The sequence below is a fragment of the Chelonoidis abingdonii genome, chromosome 20 (genome assembly GCF_003597395.2).
Source record: "Chelonoidis abingdonii isolate Lonesome George chromosome 20, CheloAbing_2.0, whole genome shotgun sequence".
Classification (NCBI taxonomy): Eukaryota; Metazoa; Chordata; order Testudines; family Testudinidae; genus Chelonoidis; species Chelonoidis abingdonii.
This window is the reverse complement of record NC_133788.1, coordinates 11,835,213-11,858,585: the sequence shown is the minus strand read 5'-3', so window position 1 is coordinate 11,858,585 and position 23,373 is coordinate 11,835,213. Positions and strand designations below refer to the sequence as shown.

At 47.8% G+C, this 23,373-nt stretch overlaps 1 protein-coding gene across 6 annotated transcripts; it reads left to right on the top strand.

Moving 5' to 3' along the window:
- The first annotated feature begins 1,520 nt into the window (after positions 1 to 1,520).
- Positions 1,521 to 21,706, top strand: PHKG1 (phosphorylase kinase catalytic subunit gamma 1). 6 transcript variants are annotated; one of them, XM_032774427.2, is made up of 11 exons: positions 1,521 to 1,703; positions 3,705 to 3,773; positions 7,978 to 8,113; positions 9,678 to 9,853; positions 11,125 to 11,179; positions 16,080 to 16,145; positions 16,641 to 16,804; positions 17,374 to 17,464; positions 19,105 to 19,258; positions 19,753 to 19,878; positions 21,425 to 21,706. In XM_032774427.2, exons 3-11 carry the CDS (start codon positions 8,031 to 8,033, stop codon positions 21,674 to 21,676), a joined length of 1,167 nt encoding a protein of 388 aa, XP_032630318.1. In that variant the 5' UTR covers positions 1,521 to 1,703; positions 3,705 to 3,773; positions 7,978 to 8,030; the 3' UTR covers positions 21,677 to 21,706. The 6 variants fall into 6 exon arrangements, with proteins under 6 accessions (XP_032630318.1, XP_032630315.1, XP_032630316.1 ...); XM_032774424.2 differs by having other exon boundaries at positions 3,705 to 3,777; XM_032774425.2 differs by having other exon boundaries at positions 1,521 to 1,709.
- Positions 21,707 to 23,373: the final 1,667 nt, after the last annotated feature.

The following is a 23,373-nucleotide window of genomic DNA, read 5'->3' as shown; positions in this document are numbered from 1 at the left end:
CCGCCCCCACCGTCCGCAACAGCAATTCAGCGTGCTGCTTGGGGCGGTGAAAACAGTAGAGCCGGCCCTGCATCCAGGCCAATATCCTGTCTGCTGACAGTGGCCAATGCCAGGTGCCCCAGAGGGAGTGACCCTAGCAGGTAATGATCAAGTGATCTCTTTCCTGCCATCCATCTCCATCCTCTGACAAACAGAGCCTAGGGACACCATTCCTTACCCATCCTGGCTAATAGCCATTAATGGACTTAACTCTGTTATAGTCCTAGCCTTCAGAACCTCCTCAGGCAAGGAGTTCCAGAGGTTGGCTGTGCGCTGTGTGAAGAACTTCCTTTTATTTGTTTTAAACCTGCTGCCCATTAATTTCATTTGGTGACCCCTAGTTCTTGTATTATGGGAACAAGTAAATAACTTTTCCTTATGCACTTTCCCCATCTCCATTCTGCTATCCTTGAACAAGTCCGCTTAAACTTGATCAGCTTGTGTTTAGGCTGTAGGAAATGTATAGCTATGTAAATTTTTATGGTGCGGATGGAATTAATGTTGGATACTATTTTTGAAATAAAGTCCAAGGATGCATGTAGAGATGGGGGAAAGTTTGATAAGGTCAAGAGAGCAGTGCAACAGTTTGCATAACGGCCTAGGTAATAATCTTTACCACTTTGTATCTTAAAGGTGGCTTTGTAGCCTGTGCACTTGCTCTTGAACCAAAGCAGAGATTTTTCTCTTCTCTCCCCATTAAGACTTCACATTTTAGCCTCAAACTTACTTCTGTAGAGGTTTCCTAGGAATCCTGTGTGGCTGCTCCCGTGGGAGCCATGGCAAGAATAGCTGCAGTAGTTTAAACAGTGCGCATGGAATTCCAGTTACAAGGAACTGAGCAGATGTACTGCAGCAAAGGAGCTGAGACAAGAACCAGGAAAGGCAAAGCTGGCAGGTGACCCATTTCAGGAGTGGAGAACAGGAGGACAAGAGAGTCAAAGAACCCTCTCAACATTCTTATTGAGTATGTACATTAGCATAAGTGTTCAGAGCTCAGAGGGGGAAGCGAGCACGAAGGATAAAGGCAGTGAAGATGGGGCTTCTGCCTTCTCACCTTGTTACTACTCTTATTAAATTGGCTTTAGCTTAATTACCTCCCACTCCTCTGATAGCACTTCAGAAACATGCATGCTGAGGTTACTAGTCCTTTCTATGCTCTGTGCGTGAATCCCATAAAATCTTACCTAATAACAGTTGTGAATTGGCTCCAGATGCTTAGAAAAAGTACTGATCACTTACAAGAAACTACTCAGCCTGCTATTACAGTTCAGTAACACGTAGGAGACCCAGGAAAGCACTGCTACCTATTGAATGGTTTCTGATCCCTCCAAGATAAGGTCATTCATGTTGCTTTCCCCAACCTTCTGCTCCTAAACAGAAATTAAACGAATGTTGTGGTGATGTACGTTCATGCCTGAAGCTCTGGCATTGCTTCCAAGTCACACTGCAATTTATTTTTGGCTTTGCAGCCCTCACACGGACGCAGACCTGCAATGAGTTAGCAGCCGGGCTGAAGGCTGGGTTGTTATTGTGGGGCTCAAAGTGGTCTGTGTCTCAGACCCTTATTGTTCAAGTTAGTTTTGACTGTTGTGGTAGTAATCTTATCCCTAAATGCTGTTCCAGGAAAATTTGGGCTGACGGTAGAAGGCAGAATCTGCAAAGAGGTAATGGTAAGTAGGGACCTGCTGTGTCTAGAAACAGCTCTCTAAAGGAAACAAGCAGTAGGAGTACATCTACAAAGGAGAGTGGGGGAGAGCGTATGAAGCAACCGGTTAGAGCTACAAATCATTGATATGTTGTGATGTTTTATATAGCACCTTACAAGTGATCACATAAATCCTCAGTTGTAAGGCAGAGATTCTTGTTTTCTTATATGCCTGTGGCATGGTGGGTCCCTTTGGTGCCCTAGAGGTAATTATGTAATCTTGCTGGAGTTGAAAGCCCCTCTCAGATACACTAGTGAAGGCTAAAACCATCAGGATTTCTGAAACAAAAGTATATTGTCCAATCAGGACTTTGGAATAGATTGTGTCCAATTCCGCTGTCATTACAATATTGTAGCAGTGTAACTGGAATGACTCCATTGACTGCACTGGTGTCAAAGTAGAATTTAGCCCATTATCTTGCAATATTGAGCTTTGCCCTTTTACCTAGTATGTTAATTTAAAGGGTGCATCAAGAGTAGAAAGACGGGTACTAACAGTTCAGAGAGATGCTAGTCCTGTATCTGCTCTGTTCTTTAGGGTTTAACATGGGGTGGCCAAACCATGGCTTGCGAGCCATGTGCGGCGCTTGTACAGTTAAAGCGCTGCTCCTGGAACCCACCATGTCCCTCCCCTTCTCAGTCCAACAGATTGCCAGGGATGGGGAGTTCAGGGTCTCTATCCTGCAGCAGGTTGGTGGGGATTGGGGCTTCAGCCCTATGGGGCACGCCTGCCAGGGCCCCGAGCCTTGGCAGGCACCTCCTATGGGGCCGAAGCCCCAAGCCCCACCACCCTGCCACAGGGCAGAAGCGCCGAGGCCTGGCAGGCATGCCCAGCTCTCAAGGTTATGATGATTATCATATGTGGCTCCGAGGGTCACTAAATCTGTCTGTATACATTAAACCGGGGTGGCCAATCAGTTATTTCAGGCTCTCAAAGTTTCAAATTACATGATATGGGGATAATATGAAATACAGACTTGGTGCAGATGTGTAGGTTTATCCATGCTGAGATGATCAATTTTCCTTCTCTAACTAAAGAGTAATATTACCCTGCTAAAGAAGTCTCCTTTTCCAGGACCGATAATACTACTGGACTCTCCTGCTGTTGTTAATTCTTTACAACAGCTGCCTGTAAAGGGGGCCAGTGGATTTAAAGCAAGCTCTGTTAGGCTGGAGCTTGGTGCATCCATTGAAGCCTATGGGAGCCCTCCCGCTGAAGAGAACTCCAAATCTAGGTCTTTCCCCAACAAAACTAGACAAAAAAAAGACCTTAAAGGTCTGATCTTGCAAGGTGCTGAGCATCTCCCAGGAGGTACAGAACATTCTCAGCTCCCACTGAAGTCCTCCAATCAGGCCCTTAAGATTTTAAAAGCCCTTAAGACCCCAGCTTGTAAGGTGTTGAGCACTTCAGCTTGGTGTCAGTAGAGGGCCCTCAGCATCTCATGTGGAGAGGCCTTGTGGTGGGTCTATGTGCCCTGACACCACCTTCCTTGCCAGGTGCCACCCTTTCAGCTGAGCTCAGCAGACACTGAACTTTTGCTATGGGTGTGGGACTCACTCGCCCTGTATACCTGCCTCAATTTCCCCCTTAAAAACAAGCCAAATCCACATGCCCTCTTGAGGACACTTTGTCAGAGGTGTGTTGGTGTTCTCTTTTCTTTGCCTGATCCTCCCTCTTATTTAAAATATCCCCTCCGTCTTCCCTTAGCTATTGGTTTATATAATGCTTGTGCACTTTCTAACTTATATGTTGTGTCCAGCAGCTGGAAGAGCTTATAGGCTGCTCTTTATAAATTCAGTGGCCCTAAGTTAATTGATTGAAATTGGTTCATGTCAGTGAAATAAGGAAGAGCATCCAACCTTTAGCACTGATATAAATAAGCTAGACTGATATTAAGTGACTCAGAATGGAGCATAGGTCAAGGCTGAAGATCTTCAAGAAGAGCCTTTTGTTTCTTAGAACCAGGCCGGGACAGACACGATTTGAGGACATGAGCTGAATGCACTGCAGAGAAATGAATGCACACCTGTAGGTATGGTAGCAGAATCATCATGTTACTGATAGGTCAAACAAAAAGACAATGTGGAGGCAAAATTGCAACACTGGGACGTTCTGTCCAACTGCAACTGGCCATTAAATAAACTTGGTGAACAGCCCCTCCAAAAGAAACCTCTAATGCTAAACGGCTTATGTTAGAGGCCTGTTTTTTCCAGTGGTGCTGAGCACGCACACAACGGCTGGAGTATTTCAAGAAGGCCAGGCTCAGCGAGAAGCACCATAGGAGTTCAGTTCCTCATAGGACCCTGTCCCAAGAGGTGTCTCAACTGGGGTACCAAACAAACACGGCCATCTGTGAAAGCTAGGGCCTGCCCAGGGCCAGTGCAACCATTTAGGCGACATAGGTGGTCGCCTAAAGCACTAGGATTGGGGAGGGAGGGGGCGCCATTTTCTTCGGCAGCAACCGCGGCGGCCAGATATTCGGCCCCCTGGTCGCCGCTGGCATTTAGGCGGAGGGAGCTGGGGCAGAGGAGTGCAGGGAGGGCCACCTGCAGCAAGTAGGAGTGGGGGAACTACCCACCCCAGCTCATCCCTGCCCCGCCTCCTCCCCAAGAACGCCGTGGCTGCTTCACTTCTCCCGCCTCTTAGGCTTGCAGCACCTAAGCTGATCGGCACCGCAAGCCTAGGAGGCGGGAGAAGTGAAGCAGCCACTGCGTGCTTGGGGAGGAGGTGGGGCAGGGGTGAGCTGCTGCAAGGGGGGGGCGCCTCAGGGCGGAGTGGGGGAGCTGCCGCGGGGCGGGGGGCACAAGGTGGAAGTTTCACCTTGGGCATGAAACATCCTTGCACCAGCCCTGGGCCTGCCCCTACTTCCTTTGCAGCCAAGAGAGCATAGCGTTGCCAACGCTGTATTTAAAAAATATGGGACTGTTTTCTTAGTACCCTGTGTAACCCACACACCTCCCATGTAGTGGCACTGAGACCACTGAGAGATTAATGACTCCTCTACAACCTTAGCTAAGAGCCTGTTGGCTTTTAGGTCATGCAGTAGAGGCTCATGCATTTAGCTCCAGAGGTCCCAGGCTCAATCCCGCCAGCCAACAACCGGGGTCTGTCGGTGTTACACCCACACTGCCCCTCCTTTAGATATTATCATTATTAAGTAACGAGCATCACTCACTTACATTCGCCGGGGATATTTCTTGCTGCTTTTTGGCAGAACTCAACAACTACTAGTGTTGTACAGAGAGGAAAGCATAAGGGACTGTTGGCAATCCTAGCCACTGACTTCAGCAGGAGCAGCGACTGCAATCATCCTGCTCCCCCCACACATGCACACACACACACAAAGAAACAGAAAAGAGTTTGTAAGTAAGCACTGAATGTCTCCAGGTAGATTCTGAGCACCCTTAACTCGCGCTAGGATCAGGCCCTAAAACTACAGGTGCTGAATAGACTCTTGGAAACTTGATTTCAGAACTGCTGTATTTCACAGTGATGATACTGGGAGTCGTAGAAACAGAGCAAGTTATCCAAATCCTGACCTTATGCAACTGATCTGCTGCAAGCACAGTGCTTCATAACATGGAGCCTCGTGGGAGAAGTACAGATCTGAACGTCTCTATTTAGCATGACTAAAGTTTTTGCTGATCAACAGAATATCTTCCTAGCAGAAGCAGCAGCTCAGATGTCATCCAGCCTTCAAACTGTACCTGGGTGTTTTTTTCTTTTGCTGAGAGTCATTTTTATTTAGTTTTTTTAATGGATTTTAAAAAATTCGAACACTTTAGACAGTTTTGTGACTCTTAATGTTATATTTAAAAAGATGACAATAATGTATCATTACTGGAGGAGGGTGGGAGGGCTCAGAAATTGCCATTGGCCAGTCTTGTTGACATGCTATAGTCTACTGCAAACAGACCCTGATAAATAAGCCAACGGTTTCTCACGTTTCTATTCATTTGGGTTGCCCAACATGAAACATTCCAAAAGGTCTGGTTTTCAGAGAATACCAATCAGCCATTCTCTGAAAATCAGGGCCCTTTATCACAGTGGTTCCCAAACTAGGGGCGCGGCTTGTTCAGGGTAAGTCCCTGGCGGGCCGGGCCGGTTTGTTTACCTGCCGCGTCTGCAGGTTCGGCCGATCGGGCCTACCACTGACTGCGGTTCGCTGCTCCATGCCAATGGGGGCTGTGGGAAGTGACGGCCAGCACGTCCCTTGGCTCACGCCACTTTCTGCAGCTCCCATTGGCCGAGAACGGTGAACCGTGGTCACTGGGAGCTGCGATCGACCAAACCTGCGGATGCGGCAGGTAAACAGAGCGGCCCGGCCCGCCAGGGGCTTACCCTGAATAAACCACTGCTTTATCACATCTCAAGTGGGGTACCAGTGGCTTTTGAAAATCTTTGCTGTTGTTGATAGTGAGAGCAGCAGTGGTTTGAGCATAGGCCAGGGAGCCAGAAACTCTTCTGATGCAAGCTCACTGTGTGCAGCTGGGGATACTACTTAACCTCTCTGTCTCAGCTGTCTGCTCCCCATAGCTGTAAAATTAAGATAGTTACCTTCATTCCTCCCCAGGCTTGGTGCCCTGGTTCAGCCAACTATCCCTGTTAACAAGGCACTTGAGTCCGATTTACTCTAGCATGCTCAAGCAGATGCTTTGCTGAATTGTGGCTATAGTAGGGGTGCTGATGCTGGTGCTGGCTCTTTAAAGCGCCTGCTTTACTACAGGAAGGAATCTCTCTCCCCTGCCATCCCAGCAAGGATCCAGTTTTATTCACTGGAAGTCTTCTTGCAGGACTGGAGAAATTTTAAAGGGCCTGTAGTCAGGGCTGCCCAGAGGATTCAGGGGGCCTGGGGCAAAGCAATTTTGGGGGCCCCTTCCATAAAAAAAATAGCAATACTGTAGAATACTGCCCTCCCGGTCAGCCCTGCCTGTAGCACACCGAGCAACTGGAGTCAATGATTGCTCACTCCAGGCGAGGGGTTAAGCAGACTCTGTGTGGCAGCGGTCGGCAACAGAGCATGTGTTCCTCTGTCTGTGAGATAGTGAGCCAGGGAGCTACAGCATCGTGCATGCCCAGTGCCCTCAGTGAAAATATCCCTGTGCTCACTACAGCCTCTACTATGAGGAATGCTATAGGGACAGGACAGTCAGGAAAGGGACAAGATTTCAGAAGTGATTTGGGGTACCTCAAAGTTTGGTGGCCCCCAACTTGTGACACCTTAAAGTAGCCTGATTTTCAGAGGGTTGGTGCTCAGCACTTCCTGAAGGCCCTTCTAAGGCAGCTGAAAATGGGAACCCCAAAAATAGAGGCCCTGTCATCAGCTGACCCTCAGCCTGGGCTCAACTGTAGTCTTATGGGTCTCTTGCTCCTGGGTCCCCTATGGAAGCCACCACCCTTGGCCAATGTCACTGTTCCTGGCAGGAGTTCAGCTCACTCTTGAGGTCTTTTAAGAGTCCAACTACAGTTCACTTGTATGTAGTCCCTGCAGATGCTTCCTAGGTCCTGTCACAGGCAGGAAGCAGATCTACAGGGTCCCTTGCTTGCATCAGGCTCATAGTGTTGCCCAACCAGAGGGGGAGGAAAGGCCATCTTCTTAAGCTCCCCTTCTCCAGGTGGTGCATGTTCTGCAGGTGGGCCTAACTGGTGCTGCGTGAGTGCAGGACAGCTAGTTTCTACCAGCAGGATGGGTCAGGGGATGCTTGTGAGACACTTTGGTCCATTGAAGTCAGTGGCATGTTTCCATAACTTCAGTGGGATTTGAATCTGGCATAGAATAGAACATTCCCCATCAGTGAAATACTCCCTTTAATTTCTTCCCTTTTTATTGCCCACCCTGACCTTTTCCTGATGTTAGAAGGAAGCAGAAACAAGACTCCCATGAGCACTGCAGCATGCCACCTCATCAGCACCGGTGTACGCCCCTATGGTCCTGGGACAGTGAAGAATACAATTTTATTTGGATTCTGGACCAGACCCTCAGAGGCATGCAGGCTCCTAACTCCCATTTATTTCAGTGGCAGTTAGGAACCTCAGTGGCCTTGAGGGTCTGGGTCTCTGTTTCTAGTTCTAAGATCTATCAGACATCAGGACTCAGAATACAAGACAAACAAGTGGAAGTTCAGTAATGCAGAGGTGCAGGTCCATTTTTAGCCATGGAGACTAGAGGGCTGGTTAGAGGAAACAAAGACAGCCATGGTACTATTTAGTTGTTGTTTTTTTCTTGTTTTAGCTATTTGTTACCTTGAAGCAAGGCTTTAGAGTGGGCCCAGTGAGGATCCAAACATGACCAAGGAGGAAGAGCTACCAGACTGGCATTCGGCCCAGGAATTTTATAAGAATTATGACCCGAAGGAAATTCTGGGCAGGTAAAGTGGGGTTTCTTAACAATGGGCCAGTAGTTTGTAAACAGAATTGCCAAAACCTGTTTGCGTTATTCATGCAATTAGTCCCACTGATTTGAATAGGACTCCATGTGAGAAAGTATTTAGTCCTATCGTTCCATGTACAAAAAAATGATATAGTACCTTTCATCCCCAAGTATATTTACAAAGCTGTCCAAGAACACAGAGATGTGGCTACTTCTGGAGAAGAATTATACAGCTGCGTAAGAATGAGAACCAGCCTGACTGTTTAGGGCAAAAATTGCTGGAAGACACCTCATCTGATAAAAACCCTCCTGCTATCACTTCGTGCAGAGGCTTTACATTACTAGCACTTTCTCGGGGTGCCCAGGACTGTAAATCACTGTGCTATTCCTCTCTCTCAGCAACAGAGAGCCTTGCTAGGACTAAACTGGGTGTCAGCTCCCGAACACTGCAGCCTGTTAGCCACCGAAACAATCTCCTCAGGGCTCTGCCAGCTCTTACTTTGCCTTGCAGCTCTGAAGTGCTCCCCTGTACAGTCCAGCACCTGTCACTGGACACTCTCAGTAACTACCAGGTTCACTGTTCCCCAGGGAACAGTGTACCCATGGCTTGACTGGTACAACTCAGGTTCAGGTCCTTTGTCACACCACAACGTATATGGATAGTGAAACAATCCTACGATTATTATCCAAGATTCAAGTGATACCAGGAAAGGATAATGGAAACAGAAATGGTTATATGTAAAACGAAAACAGTACAGCTCACTTCTGAGAGTCTACACTTAACAAAATCCTTGTCTAAAGCAGCTTCTGAGGAAAGCTTCCTTGGAGTGTTTCCTACCAGGATAGGTTGGGATCCTGTGTTCATGAATACAGTCTCACTGCTTGATGACCTCCTCACGAGCAGGATGCCAGAGTGCTGTCCCTGGCTTCCATTTAGAGTCCAAATGAACCCCCAAACAAAGCACTTCTTCCTCTTGCCTCACTCGCACTGTTCCCCTCTTTCTGTAAATCTTCATTGAGCTCAGATCTCTGGTCTGGCAGAAAACCTTTCCAGAGGAGTGATACCTTAATGCGAACTACAAAGACATATTTTTCAGTATATATAGGAAACAGGGGCATATGCAGAAATCTAACTTTGACCCCTTTGGGGGGGGGGGGGGGCATCTTCTGCAAAGATGATGGAGAGGGACAGGCTGTTGTAGGTGATGCACACCACGTAGCCCAAGGACCAGCCGCTGAAGAGCACATTGCCAAACATCACTGGGACATTCTGTGCCCCTTTCCCAGCTCTGGCAGGAGCTCACTCTTTCCCTGCCCCCCATTCTGCTTGCTCTTCTCCCTGCAGCCCTGGGGTCGGGAGGAGCTCACCACCACGGCCCCAGAGCTGGAGGAATTCTGTGCCCCCAGTGGATTACTGCGGGGGGCTGTGCCCCAACCCCACCTTTGACCCAAACTCCCTTACCTCATCCTGTTAGCACTGTACTACTGCATGAGCACCAGGAGTGAAACTGGCTAGAAATTTTCCTCCTATTCCAATCTTTTCTTTGTCTTGGTCCTGGCAGAGGGGTAAGCAGCGTGGTTCGTCGGTGCATTCACAAACCCACCAGCCAAGAGTATGCTGTTAAGATTATAGACATCACCGCTGGTAATTTATCCCCAGAGGAGGTCCAGGAGCTGAGGAAAGCCACTATCAAGGAGATAGACATCCTTCAGAAGGTCTCAGGACATCCCAATATCAGTAAGTCAAAGCATTGGTATGACTGGGCACCCAGGTAACAAATTGATCAGTAGCTTTTCTCACCCCATTTTCTGTTCTAGGTATTCACAAGAGTTTTCAGATTTTGATTAATCCCTTTGGCTCCTTGAGCTGAAATCCCTACAGGGAAAGGATCCATCTTCTGTGGATGCCCACCTGATGGTGTCTGATAGTGATATCTTGCTGGGAGTTGGCTCAAATCCTAGATGAGTAGGGCCCTCACAAGCCCTTCTGCCACTCACTGCTTCCCCTAGACCCACAATGATCCCAGTCAGCATTGCTGCAGAGCACAGCACCTGTTAGAAGTAAGATCCCAATGCTCCATGGAACCTGCAGCTGGGAAAGACAGACTAGAGGAGGTGTTAGGCCCCAGATCCAAAGCTCGCGGCTGTCAGGGCTCTTAGTGGGGAATCACTGTGTTGACAGACACTACCTGTGATCCATGATCTTTGCTTCAGGGCGAAGAGTATGGCTTGGTCTACACTACAAGCTTATGTTGGTATAACTGTGTCGCTCAGGGGTGTGGAAAATCCACGTCCCCAAGTGACATAGTTAGATTGACCTAACAGCTGGTGTAGACAACTTCTCCCGTCGACGTAGCTATCACCTCTTCAGGAGGTGGAGGTCTATGTTGATGGGAGAAGCTCTCCCCGTTGGTGTAGGTAGCATCTTCACTCAGGGCTACAGCACACAGCAGCAGCATTCTAAGTATAGACAAGTCCTGTGGGTGGCTAAAACCTGCAAATTGACACAGGGCAAGCACCTCACTTCAGAGCCTGCTGTGTTCACATTTGATTCCTCAGGATCTTGGCTTTGGTTTGCTGGCTCCGGTACCATACGTGGAGCCTGAAATTCTGCCCTGACATCTTTGGTGTTGTGTCTTTCACTTGTTAATGACTCAGCTCTTCTGAAAAGCACAGGCTGTGACATCCTGGACAAGGTTTCCAGTTCTGCCTGATGAAGGTATTCTAGGAAATGGAAAGGCTGCTTCGCTGATTCCTGGGATTGGTTAGTTAGATTGGCTCAGTGGGAGCTCTAACATGCACTCAGAGCTCCCACTGAGCTCAGTGACAGCCAAGGGCACCCAGCCACCTTCCAGGATTGGGGAGCTCTGAGATGAGCTCACATTTTCGTCCTTAGGGAGTCAGTGGATTAGAATCTCTTTGGGGCAGGGAACGTGTCTGACTCCACGTACATAGAGCCCGTGTAAGTTACAGCACTGTCATGATAGTTGATATCATGTTTTATTGCAGTTCAGCTGAAGGATAGTTATGAATCCCACACCTTTTTCTTCTTGGTGTTTGACCTGTAAGTACCATCTGTTTTGTTTTGTTTTGAGGGGGGGTGTTGTCCTCCTGTCTGTCTGATTGATCAGTGGGGGCATGTTCTGTTTGGTGACACCCACTCAATCCTTACTGAAGTCAATGGGGTTTAGAGTAATGTATCCGACAGCAAAATCTGGTCCCTGGGATGTGTAGATTTTCCTATTAGTGGTCGCTGTAGCAAACTGAAGTTGAGACCATAAAGGAGTGGGCCCCATCCCACAACAGATCATCCTTAGCCTGATAACATGCAGGGCTGGCTTTAAAAGCATGCAAGACAAGTAACAGGCTGGTGCTCTGAGCTATTCCTGGCCTGATCCCCTCTCCTGGCAGCAAGTCCAGAGGAGATTTCCTTAGTGGTCTCCCCGCCAATCACTAACTGAACTCCGCTCTGTTTAGGACCCAGTACAGCCAGGTGTTGGATGGCTCCTGCAGAGTGGTGAGCACCTCCAGCTCCCAGTGACCTCCATGGGAGCAGAAGGCACCCAGTTACCTCAGGACACCCAGTTCATACTCAGGCACAGCAGAATTGGGTGTTGTGGGGAGGAGTAACTGCCAACCAGTAAACCTCAGCATCTTGGAAGGTTCTGGCTGGTCAATGGCGGTGATCTTCCATAACATAAACCAGGTGACATGTGCTTTTCTGTATGAACCAAGCAACCAGTGCAGAAAGCCTCCCAAGCGCCTGATCTGGTCTGACTCGAAGACCCTCAAACTCTGGCTGATAGAGCTGGGATTCTGGTTTGGGTCCAGCTCAATAACAGAGGCACATGAAGCTGCCAAAAAAGCTATGCAATCAACGCAGATCCCCGCAGGTTTCTCAGGAGCTCAGCCACTCATGCACATACAGCTGGCTTCAGCTGGCAGAGGGAAAGTTGTTCTATCGAGTAGCTGGTGCCAAACAGTGTGTGAGGTTAGAAATGCGGCACAAGGCAAAAAGAGGATTTGAAGGCGGGATTTTTTTTTTTTTTTTTAATGTAGCTGTTCCTGCCATGGGCGCCAGATTTATATATATCTGTGGTGCCCAGAACAGGCCTAAGCAGAGCTGTTCTGTCCATAGGACGGTCTGGGGCAACTGCCCTGGACCCTGCTCTTTGGGGGGCCCCACAGTTCAGGGGGAAATGGGGTCCAGGATGCCCTGAGGGGTTAGTAGGGGGTGTGGCACCAGCAGCTGTGAGCAACAGGGTCCCAGCCTGCTCTGCTGGCTCCCAGTGTCACTCGGGGGGGAAGCCAGAAAGAGGCAGGGCGGACATTTGGCAAAGGGGTGGAATGGGGGCAGGGACAGGAAGAGGCGGAGCAGGGGCAAGAGGCGGCAGGAGTGGGGACGTGGGGAAAGGGTGGAGTGGGGCCAGGATGGGAGACAGAGCGGGGACAGTCTGGGGCTGGGTCACTCACTGCTGCCGGCGCCAGGCCCCGCGCTAGCCCCCCATGCTGCCCTGGACTCTGCATCCCCCTGAAGTGCAGAGCCTGCGGCAGTTGCCTCAATCTGTCCTAAGGACGGGATGGTTCTGAAAATATAAGCCCAAACACTGGTGGAGCCAGGCCCCCGTTCCTGAATATTGGTGGACCATGGGCACCACAGGCCCATATAACTTGCCACCTATGGTTCATGCGGTCCCAGCCACAGGCAAATCAGTTGCCAGAGCAGTCACCAGGAGGAGGTGAAATGCATAGTCAATGACACAGAGAAACAACAATAACACTTTGCACTTCCCTAGCATCTGCCATCTGAGGCTCTCAAAGAGGTTTACCAGCCGAGTGCACTAATCTCACAGCCTCGTGAGGCCGGGAAATAGCGTCACCCTCACTTTACAGCTGGGGGAAGAGAGAGAGGGTAAGAGACTTGGTCGAAGTCACATCCCAAGCCTGTAGCTGAGGTGGAAGCAAGTCCCACGCATCCTGATTCCCATGCTGTACCCTTGGAGCCCTGCTGCCTGACAATAGTAGGATCACAGCTGATCACTCCATTCCTGCTTAGCCAGGATTACGAAGAACACGTCCCTTGAGTTTGCCTCCCAGCCACATTAAAGATCACAACAGTCTGGTTAGGGGGGCATCTCTTTTATAGTGGGCACCCTTCAGTACTCCCGAAGCATGACAGGCGATAGACGGGAAATCCCTGGATCTAACTGAGGGGAGCAAGGTAGCCAGGAAGGGCATGGTGAGACCTCACGTGGCCCTCAAACTGAAGGCGGCTTTGCTGGCTATGATGCTGGTTCAGCTGGCGTCCCCATTCCCACCTTCCTGTTCTTCATCCTCTTTTATCAGGGGCTTCCCTGTGTACATCCACCAAGCCGGCTGGCTAAATGAGAAGGGAGTGTCAATCTCCCGTCAGCAGACACCAAGCAGGTGGCCTCTGTTCCAGTAACCGTTGCAAAAGGGCATTTGTGAATGGAATTTCACACAGGCCCAGAAACCCACCAGGCGTCCAGCTGCACTTTGCAACGTATCTGACTCTGCCAGGACTCAACACTGCATGCCCAAGAACATGCTCTTCACTGCTAAGACTGCAGCCTCCCCTGCCAATACAGGGCTGGCCACAGCTGTCAGCACTGGCAGCCTCCCCTCCTCCCCGCCTTGTGGGAGCGAGCAGGGTTGCTCAGATTTCCCTGTAACCTTTGGCGAGGTCCGTCATAGATCCTGGAGTTTATTTATACATTTGGCCCCATCTGCAGCCCCAGAACTATCTGTATCTTGTGCAATGCTTCAACTTCTGATCAGGCAGGGCTTGTGGTTTCAGCCAGCTCTTTAGAAGGTAACCAAGTGGAGTGGGAAAGGTGCGAGCTCTGTGGCTTAGACCCGATTTAACTCAGGGTGTGATCTTGCACTGATTCAGTTAAACCACTGCAACTTTGTGTGGGGACAAGCCCAGAGAGATGCTTTTCTGTCGCTGCACTGAGGTGGCTACATTAACCCATCTTCTTACACCTCATAGCCACCCTTAGCATAAGAGCACCTGGCTCTGAATGCGTCCAGTGGGGCAGGCTAAGCAAAAACATGTGTCTCCTGTGGGAAAGCTCCAAAAGCTAATTGATTGCAAGAAATCACTTCATATATCAACCAAACAACTTCTGGTCCTGGACAGCATCTCAGGGCATAAGGGAATGCGGCTCCGGCTTAGAGAGTCATCACCAATGGAGCTACAACATGGGAGGATGTGTGACTAGCCAGTGCTGTAAAAATGGGACTCAGGAAATCTGCCACCACCTTCCTGTGTTGTCAAGGGCACTTCTGAAAAGAAATTTCAATTTCTTTTTAGTTGCTTTGGGCCTCAGTTCCCCAGCTGAGGCTCCCAGCCTCATTGGGGTTTAGTGGGAATAATGCAATTCATGTTTGTGAGGGTGTCACAGGGCGTGGCCCCACTCCTGTCTTCTCTCCGCAAAAATTGCACAGACTCCTTTGGTTGTGGCTTCCCTGTGTCTTTTTACTTTGTGTTCCTGCCACCAAACAGTCCTTGCATGACAGCCCAGTGACAATATGAATTGCCTCTTGGCCCGCTCACCAGGGCTGGAAGGTAACACAGGACCCCCTGTTCTGAGCCTCTGTCTGCCTAGGCTCAGCTAGCCCTGTTTCTCCTTCTCTTCTCCCGCACCCTTCCTTTCTGGGCCACCTCTTATGAGCCTAGGGCTGATGTGTAATAGGCTCAATTACTGATTGAGTAGTTAACACCCTCCCCACCTCCCTTCAGCTTCCTATTGGGGAACTAATTACTATCAGAGAGATCAGAGTGCAGGCTCACCCATTTGCGCCCTGCACTCTGTCACAGAAGGGCTGAGAATCTAGGTGAAAAGTTCCACAGAAAAAAAAAACAGTAAATGCATAGTTTTGAGTGTGTTAGGTGGTCAGAAAAACTACTATTTGTTGTGTAAAAGACTAGGGGAGTGTTCCTTTAAATAGTTTGTGAGCCCTCTACGAGTGCTCATGGTGTTCTATGTTTTAAAAGCTGCCAGAACCCACCCAGAGCAACCAGCCTACATATGTAATGATGCCTTGAATGTTGTGTATTTTCAGTAAATATGGTTATTTGGACCCTACTGTGCCTGTATGTTTCCTTCATATGATGTTTGTGGTGTAAAAGGCAAAAGAAACAACATTATTTCGAACTGGCAGCTTCTTATCCACCAGATCTATTGCCTGGGGGTGTTTGGAGTCATCTTGGTGTTCTTTAGTGACCAAGATAAAGGGCTTCCTCTTGTTAAGTCAAAAACAATTCCAGGAGCAGGATCTGGGTTCTTTCCTAGTCCTGCTTCAGTGGAATTGTTAACTACGTTCACTGGCAAAAGCTTTTTACTGGTGATGATGCAAGAACCAGAGAGAACCCAGCTTGACTCTCAGATCTCAGAGTGAGCTTATGGGGCTGATTAATGGAGGGAAGAAATCTACCCCCTTTTACTTGTGAATTGAGTAGAAATCAGTGTTACCAACTCTTGTGATTTTATTGTGACATTCATAATCTTTGTTGTTTTTCTTAAAGCTTCAACTCCTGGAGTCAAGTGATTATGTGAGACTGCCAGCTTTAATTTTTTTTTTAAAGTATGATTCCTCATTGTTACAGAGAAAAGCTTGAAAACATGACCCTACAGGGTTCAAAGTTCAGAAGGCATATCAGAAGAACCCCACATTTATGGTTTTACAAATCTCATGATTTTAAAGCCAAATCTCTTGATTGTTTGAGACCTAATGCTTGATTTTTGCAGGCTTGGGGTTGGAGATACTGAGATTTGCTTGAGGTCACCGAGAGACAAACCGGGAGCCCCTTGGACCTTTTCCAGGGTTGTTGCTGCATTTTACATGTAGTTGTTGATTCCAAAGATGATATTGCCATTTTACATTGTGGCTGTGACTGAAGGCCAGCATCTTTAAGTGCCTTGTCTTCCTAAACACAGAATGAAGAGAGGAGAGCTCTTTGATTACCTCACAGAGAAAGTCACCTTAAGTGAGAAGGAAACCAGGTATGGTGAGACAGACTTGAACAGCACAGTGGTTCTGCCAGCATTTCCGCCTAGATAAACAGTGGCATTTTGGACTTGCTAGAGACAAGCTCTCCTAAAAGTTCTCCAGGTCTGAAATGGGGTCTCTCACAGCCCAGGTTTCAAACATTTCAGTTCCTGAGGTTGCCCAAAACTGCTGCTCTCAGCTGGCAACTTGTCAGGAGTGCAAGGGGTTGCACTTACAGGCACTTTTTGGTCCACACCCAGCTTCAGTGGAACATAAGGACAACCAGTGTCTGTTCCTCGGGCCAGGTGGCAAAGCTCACTCTCAGGCTACTGAACTGGACACTGGGGTTCAGAGCTATAGTGCTTATCTCGTTGCCTAGAAGCAGGATGAACACTCAGTATGTTTCCATCATTCTCAGGGGAGAGGAGAAGAGGGTATGGGATCTCTTTTTGGAGGGGTTGCTTGGTTGAAAGAGGACTTCTCCCCCACCCCATTATCATTCCCTCTAGGAAGATCATGCGTGCACTGCTGCAAGTGATCCAGTACCTCCATTCCATGAACATCGTCCACAGAGACCTGAAGCCGGAGAACATTCTCCTGGATGACAACATGAACATCAAGCTGATGGACTTTGGCTTCTCCTGCCAGTTGAATGGGGATGAGAAGCTCAAAGGTGGGATGATTATTTTATCAAAGCAGTCAGAGGAGGAGAAGACCTTCTAGACTGTCTATGCTATCCCATTGGCAGGGCAGGCTTGCTCCTTCAGTCTGTATATCAGTACTTTGTCAAGCCTAGCTTTAAACATCTTAACCAAAGGGGCTTCTACCACTTACCATTATACTGGCTTCTCCTTTGGAAGTTCATCCTAAATTTTCTCTCTTGATTTCTACAAGTTGCTCCTAGTTACACACTCTGTGGCATCCCATACTAGCTTTCCCCATCACAATCTTACTTGCAGACACTAGTTATTTCATAGCCCATTGGGATGAGATTATTCAAAGGCACAAATGGCTGTTTGGCTTGGTCACTCTTCTCCTTGCCTACATTACAGGTTATAACTCGATATTGGACTCTCCTGATAAGATACCAATGAACCGTAGTTAAGGGCTATGTAACACATACTGGAAACATTCTGTCCAGCAGCAGCCACTCAGTGAATAGCTATTTACTGGTTACAGGGTGGTACAAACCTCTGCGTATTCACTGATGTTAAAGTGAACAGTTCCATCCCTTTCTTGCAGAAATCTGTGGCACTCCTGGTTATCTAGCGCCTGAAATATTAGAGTGCTCCATGGATAAGGACCATCCAGGGTATGGAAAGGAAGTTGACATGTAAGTAGAATATTCATACGTAGTGACAAACTTTCCTAGTAACTGGAGTGAACGTCTCCTCCCTTTGCGATGGGGTTTACTTCTGAAATTCTCATGCTTTTGGACGCTGGGAAAAGCAAGAGAAGCTCATACAAACTAGTCTCCAAGGATAAGAGATCTGAATACCAGCCATAACTGGCTGGGGTCAGTGAAGAGGTTATACGGTGCACAAAACGAGTGAGCCAGGAATATCAGATTTCTAATCCCAACTTTAACATAAATTCTCTGCCTCAGTTTACGCATCTTTGCCTATTATGTGAGCATACAGTGCTAGAGAAGTAGTATTATTTACCATCAATGGTCTATACCATGGGGGTAACAACTCTGCTAACTAACCGTCGCAATACCTGTGAGGCAGATGAACAGGGGTTTTGAAGGGGGATAACACATAGGTCCAGATCCATAAAGGTATTGAGGTGCCTAGCTTCTACTCAATTCAATCTGGGCTTTAATACTATGTAGATGAAAAGCACTAAGTGTCATTAATAATAATGAGCGGTGCACGGGTGGGTGTCCAAAATGGTTCTTTGCATTTTCATACTAACAAGCTCTGAAACTAGGTTTTATACACTCACTGAGAGAGCAGTCAGAAAACAATGCTCTTCTAGGGCCTGATCCTGTTCCCCGTGAAGCAAACGAGAGCTTTGCCAATGACTTTAATGGGCACAAGGCCAGGCCTGTGCAGATTAGTAACTGTAAACAGACACATGATGACTAGACAGCTGAGCTGCTTTTTCAGCTCTCTTCTTAGGTGAGTCACCTGAATTAAACTAGGCACCTGACAAGCCTCATGTGAGCAAAGGACATTTGCTGTGCAAGATTCTCCCATTCCTGGCTGGCCAGCCGTGACAGAGCAACTCCAGCACACTCACCACTGACAGCACAGGCTCGTAAGGAGCTCACTCCTGAATTACACTGTAGCACAGTCCAGACAGCTGACTCCTACGCTGCAAGGATGGGGCTGGGGGGCATACAGGGCCAACTGGCTTTACCGGTGATAAGCCTGAAAGGCAAAATATCCCTCTCTCTCATGGCCCAGCAGAACTTCCCCACAGTCTAAAGCAATGAAATCAGAACAGGTCCAGAATAAAAGTCTCTAACTCACAGCTTCCCTGGGCTAGCACGATGGCTCCGGTGAGCAAGGAGGGCCACTTCACTCTTCTGCCTCAGCATCTACTCTGGCTTCCTATTCTTTCCCACACAGAAGAAGCCATAGGTTGTTTCACCTCCTACACAGCCCCTCACCTACCCATGCTTCCTCCTTATGTGCCTAACCTAACGAGCCCCACCTGAGGGAAATCTTCCCTCCTCATACCAGCTGAGGCAATTTTTCACAGGTGTGGTCTGTTCTGCCAACCCTCCCCTCTCCCAGCTTGAGGGAGTGTGAGATTCAAACACCCTGGTGTAGGCCCGAACCTTGCTCTGGCCTCCTGTTTTGTAACTAGGCCCTATTTGTCTAATAAGCTGAGCACCCCGGACCCATCTAACACACAGCTCTGGATCAGGATTTTGGAGTCTATGCCTGTCTTGGCTTACTTGACGGGAACGATACTAATGAATGTGCCCAGCAGACTGATACCGGTCTGCTCTGCCTTTGGCAGGTGGAGTAGTGGCGTGATCATGTACACCCTGCTAGCTGGCTCCCCGCCCTTCTGGCACCGGAAGCAGATGCTCATGCTGCGGATGATCATGAGTGGGAATTACCAGTTCAGCTCTCCAGAGTGGGATGATCAGTCAGACACAGTCAAAGATCTGGTGAGCGCTTACTTGCCATGGAAGGAATAGGAGAAACAGGGAATCTCTCCAGCTCTACTAGGGGGGTAGAGTGGCCTGGTGGATGCAGTAGTAGCATGGGGATTCTACTCCTGGTTCCGCCGTGGGTGATCTTGGGCAAGTTACTTAGTCCCTGTGCCTCTTTTTCCCCATCCCACCTTTTATCAGTCTTGTGAGTATAGCTTGTAAGCTTTTTGGGGTAGGGACTGTTCCTTACTGTCTTTATACAGTGCCTAAAGAAATGACCCCCAGTCTTGGGTAGGGCCTTTAGGCTCTACTGTCCTACAAATAATAAATAACCCTCAAAGTATTTCTAGACCCTGCTCTTCTCATGCAATCTCGAAGCCTGAGGAACCAAAGACAGACAAGAACCCAGTAGTGGGGACACCTGACGGAATGCTCCTGGGACAGGGTAACGATAAGGAGAGAAGGGCACGTCTGGCTGTGCCAATCCGTCTGACTGTGCCTTCCTGCAGATTTCCCGGCTCCTGGTTGTGAATCCTAAGAAGCGCTACACAGTCAATGATGCGCTGGCCCACCCGTTCTTCCAGCAATATGTCGTGGAGGAAGTACGGCACTTCAGCCCTTTAAGGAAACTTAAGGTAACAGAGTTGTTTTAGATCCTTCCATCAGGACTGGCTGACGGTGACATTTCAAACATGTTAGGAACATAAGAACATAAGAATGGCCACACTGGGTCAGACCAAAGGTCCATCTAGCCCAGTATCCTATCTTCCGACAGTGGCCAATGCCAGGTGCGAGATCACATACAGCCTTCAGCTGGTTTATTATTTATTCATCATGGTCGCTAGCCACGGCTCCAACACTGATTTGATTGCTAATGAGGGTGAGGGTCAGGATCTTAAAGATGGGCCCAAACCATAACTAGGGAGCCAAACTTTGGGACTGAATTTTGTAGCTTGGGTTCATCTCTAATGCACAGGAAGTAATAGGACTTAAACAAAACGGAGCTATCTAGTAGATTAGTGCTTTAGAGAGACAACACAGTGCAGGTCCTTAATACATTATAGATGACCAGATGGAGCCCCCTCTCAAAGCAGTGCCCATGTAGTTTATTTTTTGATATATCCCAGTGGGTTTACCACTGAAATTCTTAATGGAAGAAGCGTGTTACACAGAGGGATTTGAACAAGGAAAAGGTAGCCTGGGCACCAAAATGCCAGATGAAAGTTGATGTTGATAAATGCAGACGGATGCATACTGGAAAACATAATCCCAACTATAGAGACAAAATGATGGGGGTCTAAAGTAGCTGTTACTATTCAGGAAAGAGATCTTGGAGTCACGGTGGATGGTTCTCTGAAATCATCCACTAAATGTGCAGCAGCAGGCAAAAAAAGTGAACAGAATGGTAGGAACCATTAAGAAAGAGATAAATAGAAGATAGCAAATATCATGCCATTATATAAATCCATGGTAAGCCCACACCTGGAAAATCTGTGCAGTTCTGGTCTCCCCATCTCAAAAAAGAAATAGATTCAAAATAGAAAAAATATAGAGAAGGGCAACAAACATTGTTAAAGGTATGAAACAGCTTCCATATGAGGAGAGATTAAAAACACTGGAACTGTTAGGCTTGGAAAAGAGATGAAGAAGGGAGGATATGATAGTCTATACAATCATGAATGGCATGAGGAACGTGAATGAGGAAGTGTTATTTACCCCTTTACATAACACAAGAACCAGGGGTCACCCAATGCAATTAATTGGCAGCAGGTTTAAAACAAACAAAAGGAAGTATGTCTTGTCTTTGCACAAGGCACTCATTGCCAGTGGATGTTGTGAAGGCCAGCTTCAAAAAGGAATTAGATAAGTTCATGGAAGATAGGTTTGTCAATGGCTATCAGCCAAGATAATCAGGGATGCAATCCCATGCTCCAGATGCTGGGGCTGGATGACTGGATGACAGGAGATGGATCACTTCATAATTGCCATGTTCCATTCATTCCCTTTGAAGCATCTGGCATTGGCCACTGTCAGAAGACAGGAAGATACTGAGCTAGATGGACCATTGGTCTGACCCACTAACGCCATCCTTATGTTAACGAATCAGTTTAAATTGATCGTCTGTTGATTAACTTCCAAAGCAGTTGCCTTTTCACATGAACTGGCTACATTTCATTTCAGGTCATCGGCCTGACAGTTCTGGCGTCAGTTCGCATCTATCATCACTATCGGAATGTCAAGCCAATTACCAGGGAGGTAATAATGAGAGACCCCTACGCTCTGAAACCCATTCGTAAACTGATCGATGCCTGTGCCTTTAGAATCTATGGACACTGGGTGAAGAAAGGAGAAGCACAGAACAGAGCAGCCTTGTTTGAGAACACTGCAAAGGTGATTTTGCTGAGCTTAGCCACAGAGGAAGTGCTATTTTGATTTATCTCTGAGTAAAACTGCTTCAGCAGCATCTTAGCATAAGTTTGTAAGAGCCAAGGCGAGCAGACACTCTGAAAACTAACCGCAGTCTCCTTTATGTTTTCCCAATAAAATCTCAATAGATAATATTAAAACCCAGGGCGCTCCAAACCCTGACATCCTTATTTGGCCTTCAAAAGATGCCATATGCACAAACCTCGGCAGAGCCCCATCAAACGTCAATGAATTTTGCCTGTTTAAGGCCTCTGTGCTTTGGCCTTGCTGGATCAATAGTCAGCTTTCCTACAAAATGACATTTAAGGGCCTGTTTTTTTTAGAAGTGGCTTCTAATTTTGCAGCTGTAATTAAGAGTGTGTGTAAATATACCCTCAGATCAGGCAGGTGAACATCTTAAATGGCAGCATTTGTGCCCCAAATTAATTTCACCTGAATGTTTTTTGGGTTGTTTTTTTTGGCCTGGAATGAATTGCAGGCGTAAAATTGGTCACCAAGATGAGGCACTTTTGAAAAAGAATAGAGATGGGGGCCCAAGCAAAATCCTAGCTGTGGCATTCGGGTACGGCTCCAGCTCTGAACATCACAGCTCTCTCTAACGTAGAGGGAACCAATAGAATACACTTATTGCCTCTTCTGTAGGAACTACATCCTTTCATTGGCAGGATGGGCCATGCTCCCCCGAGCTGTGGTAACAGAAGGATGCAAGCGAGCACCCTCACACCTGTGTGAAATCCTCGCCAGCAGAGGTGGCAATATTTTCTGTTATTGCCATTTGCTACGATCAGGCTCATGTTGCTCTTGCTGGTGCCCTCCTGCTTACAGCTAGGATCCTTCATCCTGTAAGCGATACCTACGCAGACCTTTGCACCTGCCCCAGTGCAGTCAGTGGAACTCCATGTGGGCACAGAGGATCACCTTTGGGAAGCAACTTGTCGGACTGGGGCCTCAGTGTCTGGCCCAGGCCAGCCTGAGATTTCAAAGCCTGGCTTTCATCTGGTAGTGGGCACGACCTGCTCTGTGAAGATGATAGATTGGCCAAGGCAAAGATAATGAGTTTGGGGCACAATCAGGCCAAGGTAAGGAGTGGGGTCACAGCAGCTGGAGGGAATCTAAATTAGATGGGGAGCTGGGTAAAAAGAAATGGGACAGGGATGTGGAAAGCAGCTCCACCAATGGGGCACTTCCAAAATACTAACCTGTTACATTCAATTGACTGAGGTTAAAAACCACCTGAAGCTGATCAAGCTTTGTTTTTACAAGGTGGATGTTGTAATTAGAGATTCAGGGCCCAGCCTTCACCAACAGAACATTAAGGTAGGGTGGCTTATCCCACATCACTTTTGAAAATCAAGTCTTTCAGGGCAAGAATACCATGTTTTGGGTGCCTCTCTGCAAAGGTGAGTGTTCATTGCCTGTTTTGCCATCTGTAAAATGAGGCTAATGATACTGACCTCCTTTGTAAGGTGCTTTGAGAGTCACTGATGAAAGTGCCATATAAAGGCTTGGTATTATTCACTGAGCTTTCGCTTCATTTAGCTTTGGGGCTAACACATTTTCTACTCTATTAAGAAAAAAAAAGCCTCGCCCCTGGGCTGTAGTACAATTGGCAGTTTATAATTCAACCTTTAATACAAGCTGAGGAAACCTTCCCTGCCTGCTTGCCCACCAAACTCTGAAAATAAAAAAAGTTGTGACAAAAC

Bases quoted from the DNA above. Each gene is read 5' to 3' on its own strand.
- PHKG1 (XM_032774426.2), top strand. From the start codon at position 8,031: ATGACCAAGGAGGAAGAGCTACCAGACTGGCATTCGGCCCAGGAATTT. The intron at 16,146-16,640 runs GTATGGTGAGAC...CATTCCCTCTAG, and splicing joins TTAAGTGAGAAGGAAACCAG to GAAGATCATGCGTGCACTGC. The intron at 17,465-19,104 runs GTAAGTAGAATA...TGCCTTTGGCAG, and splicing joins TATGGAAAGGAAGTTGACAT to GTGGAGTAGTGGCGTGATCA.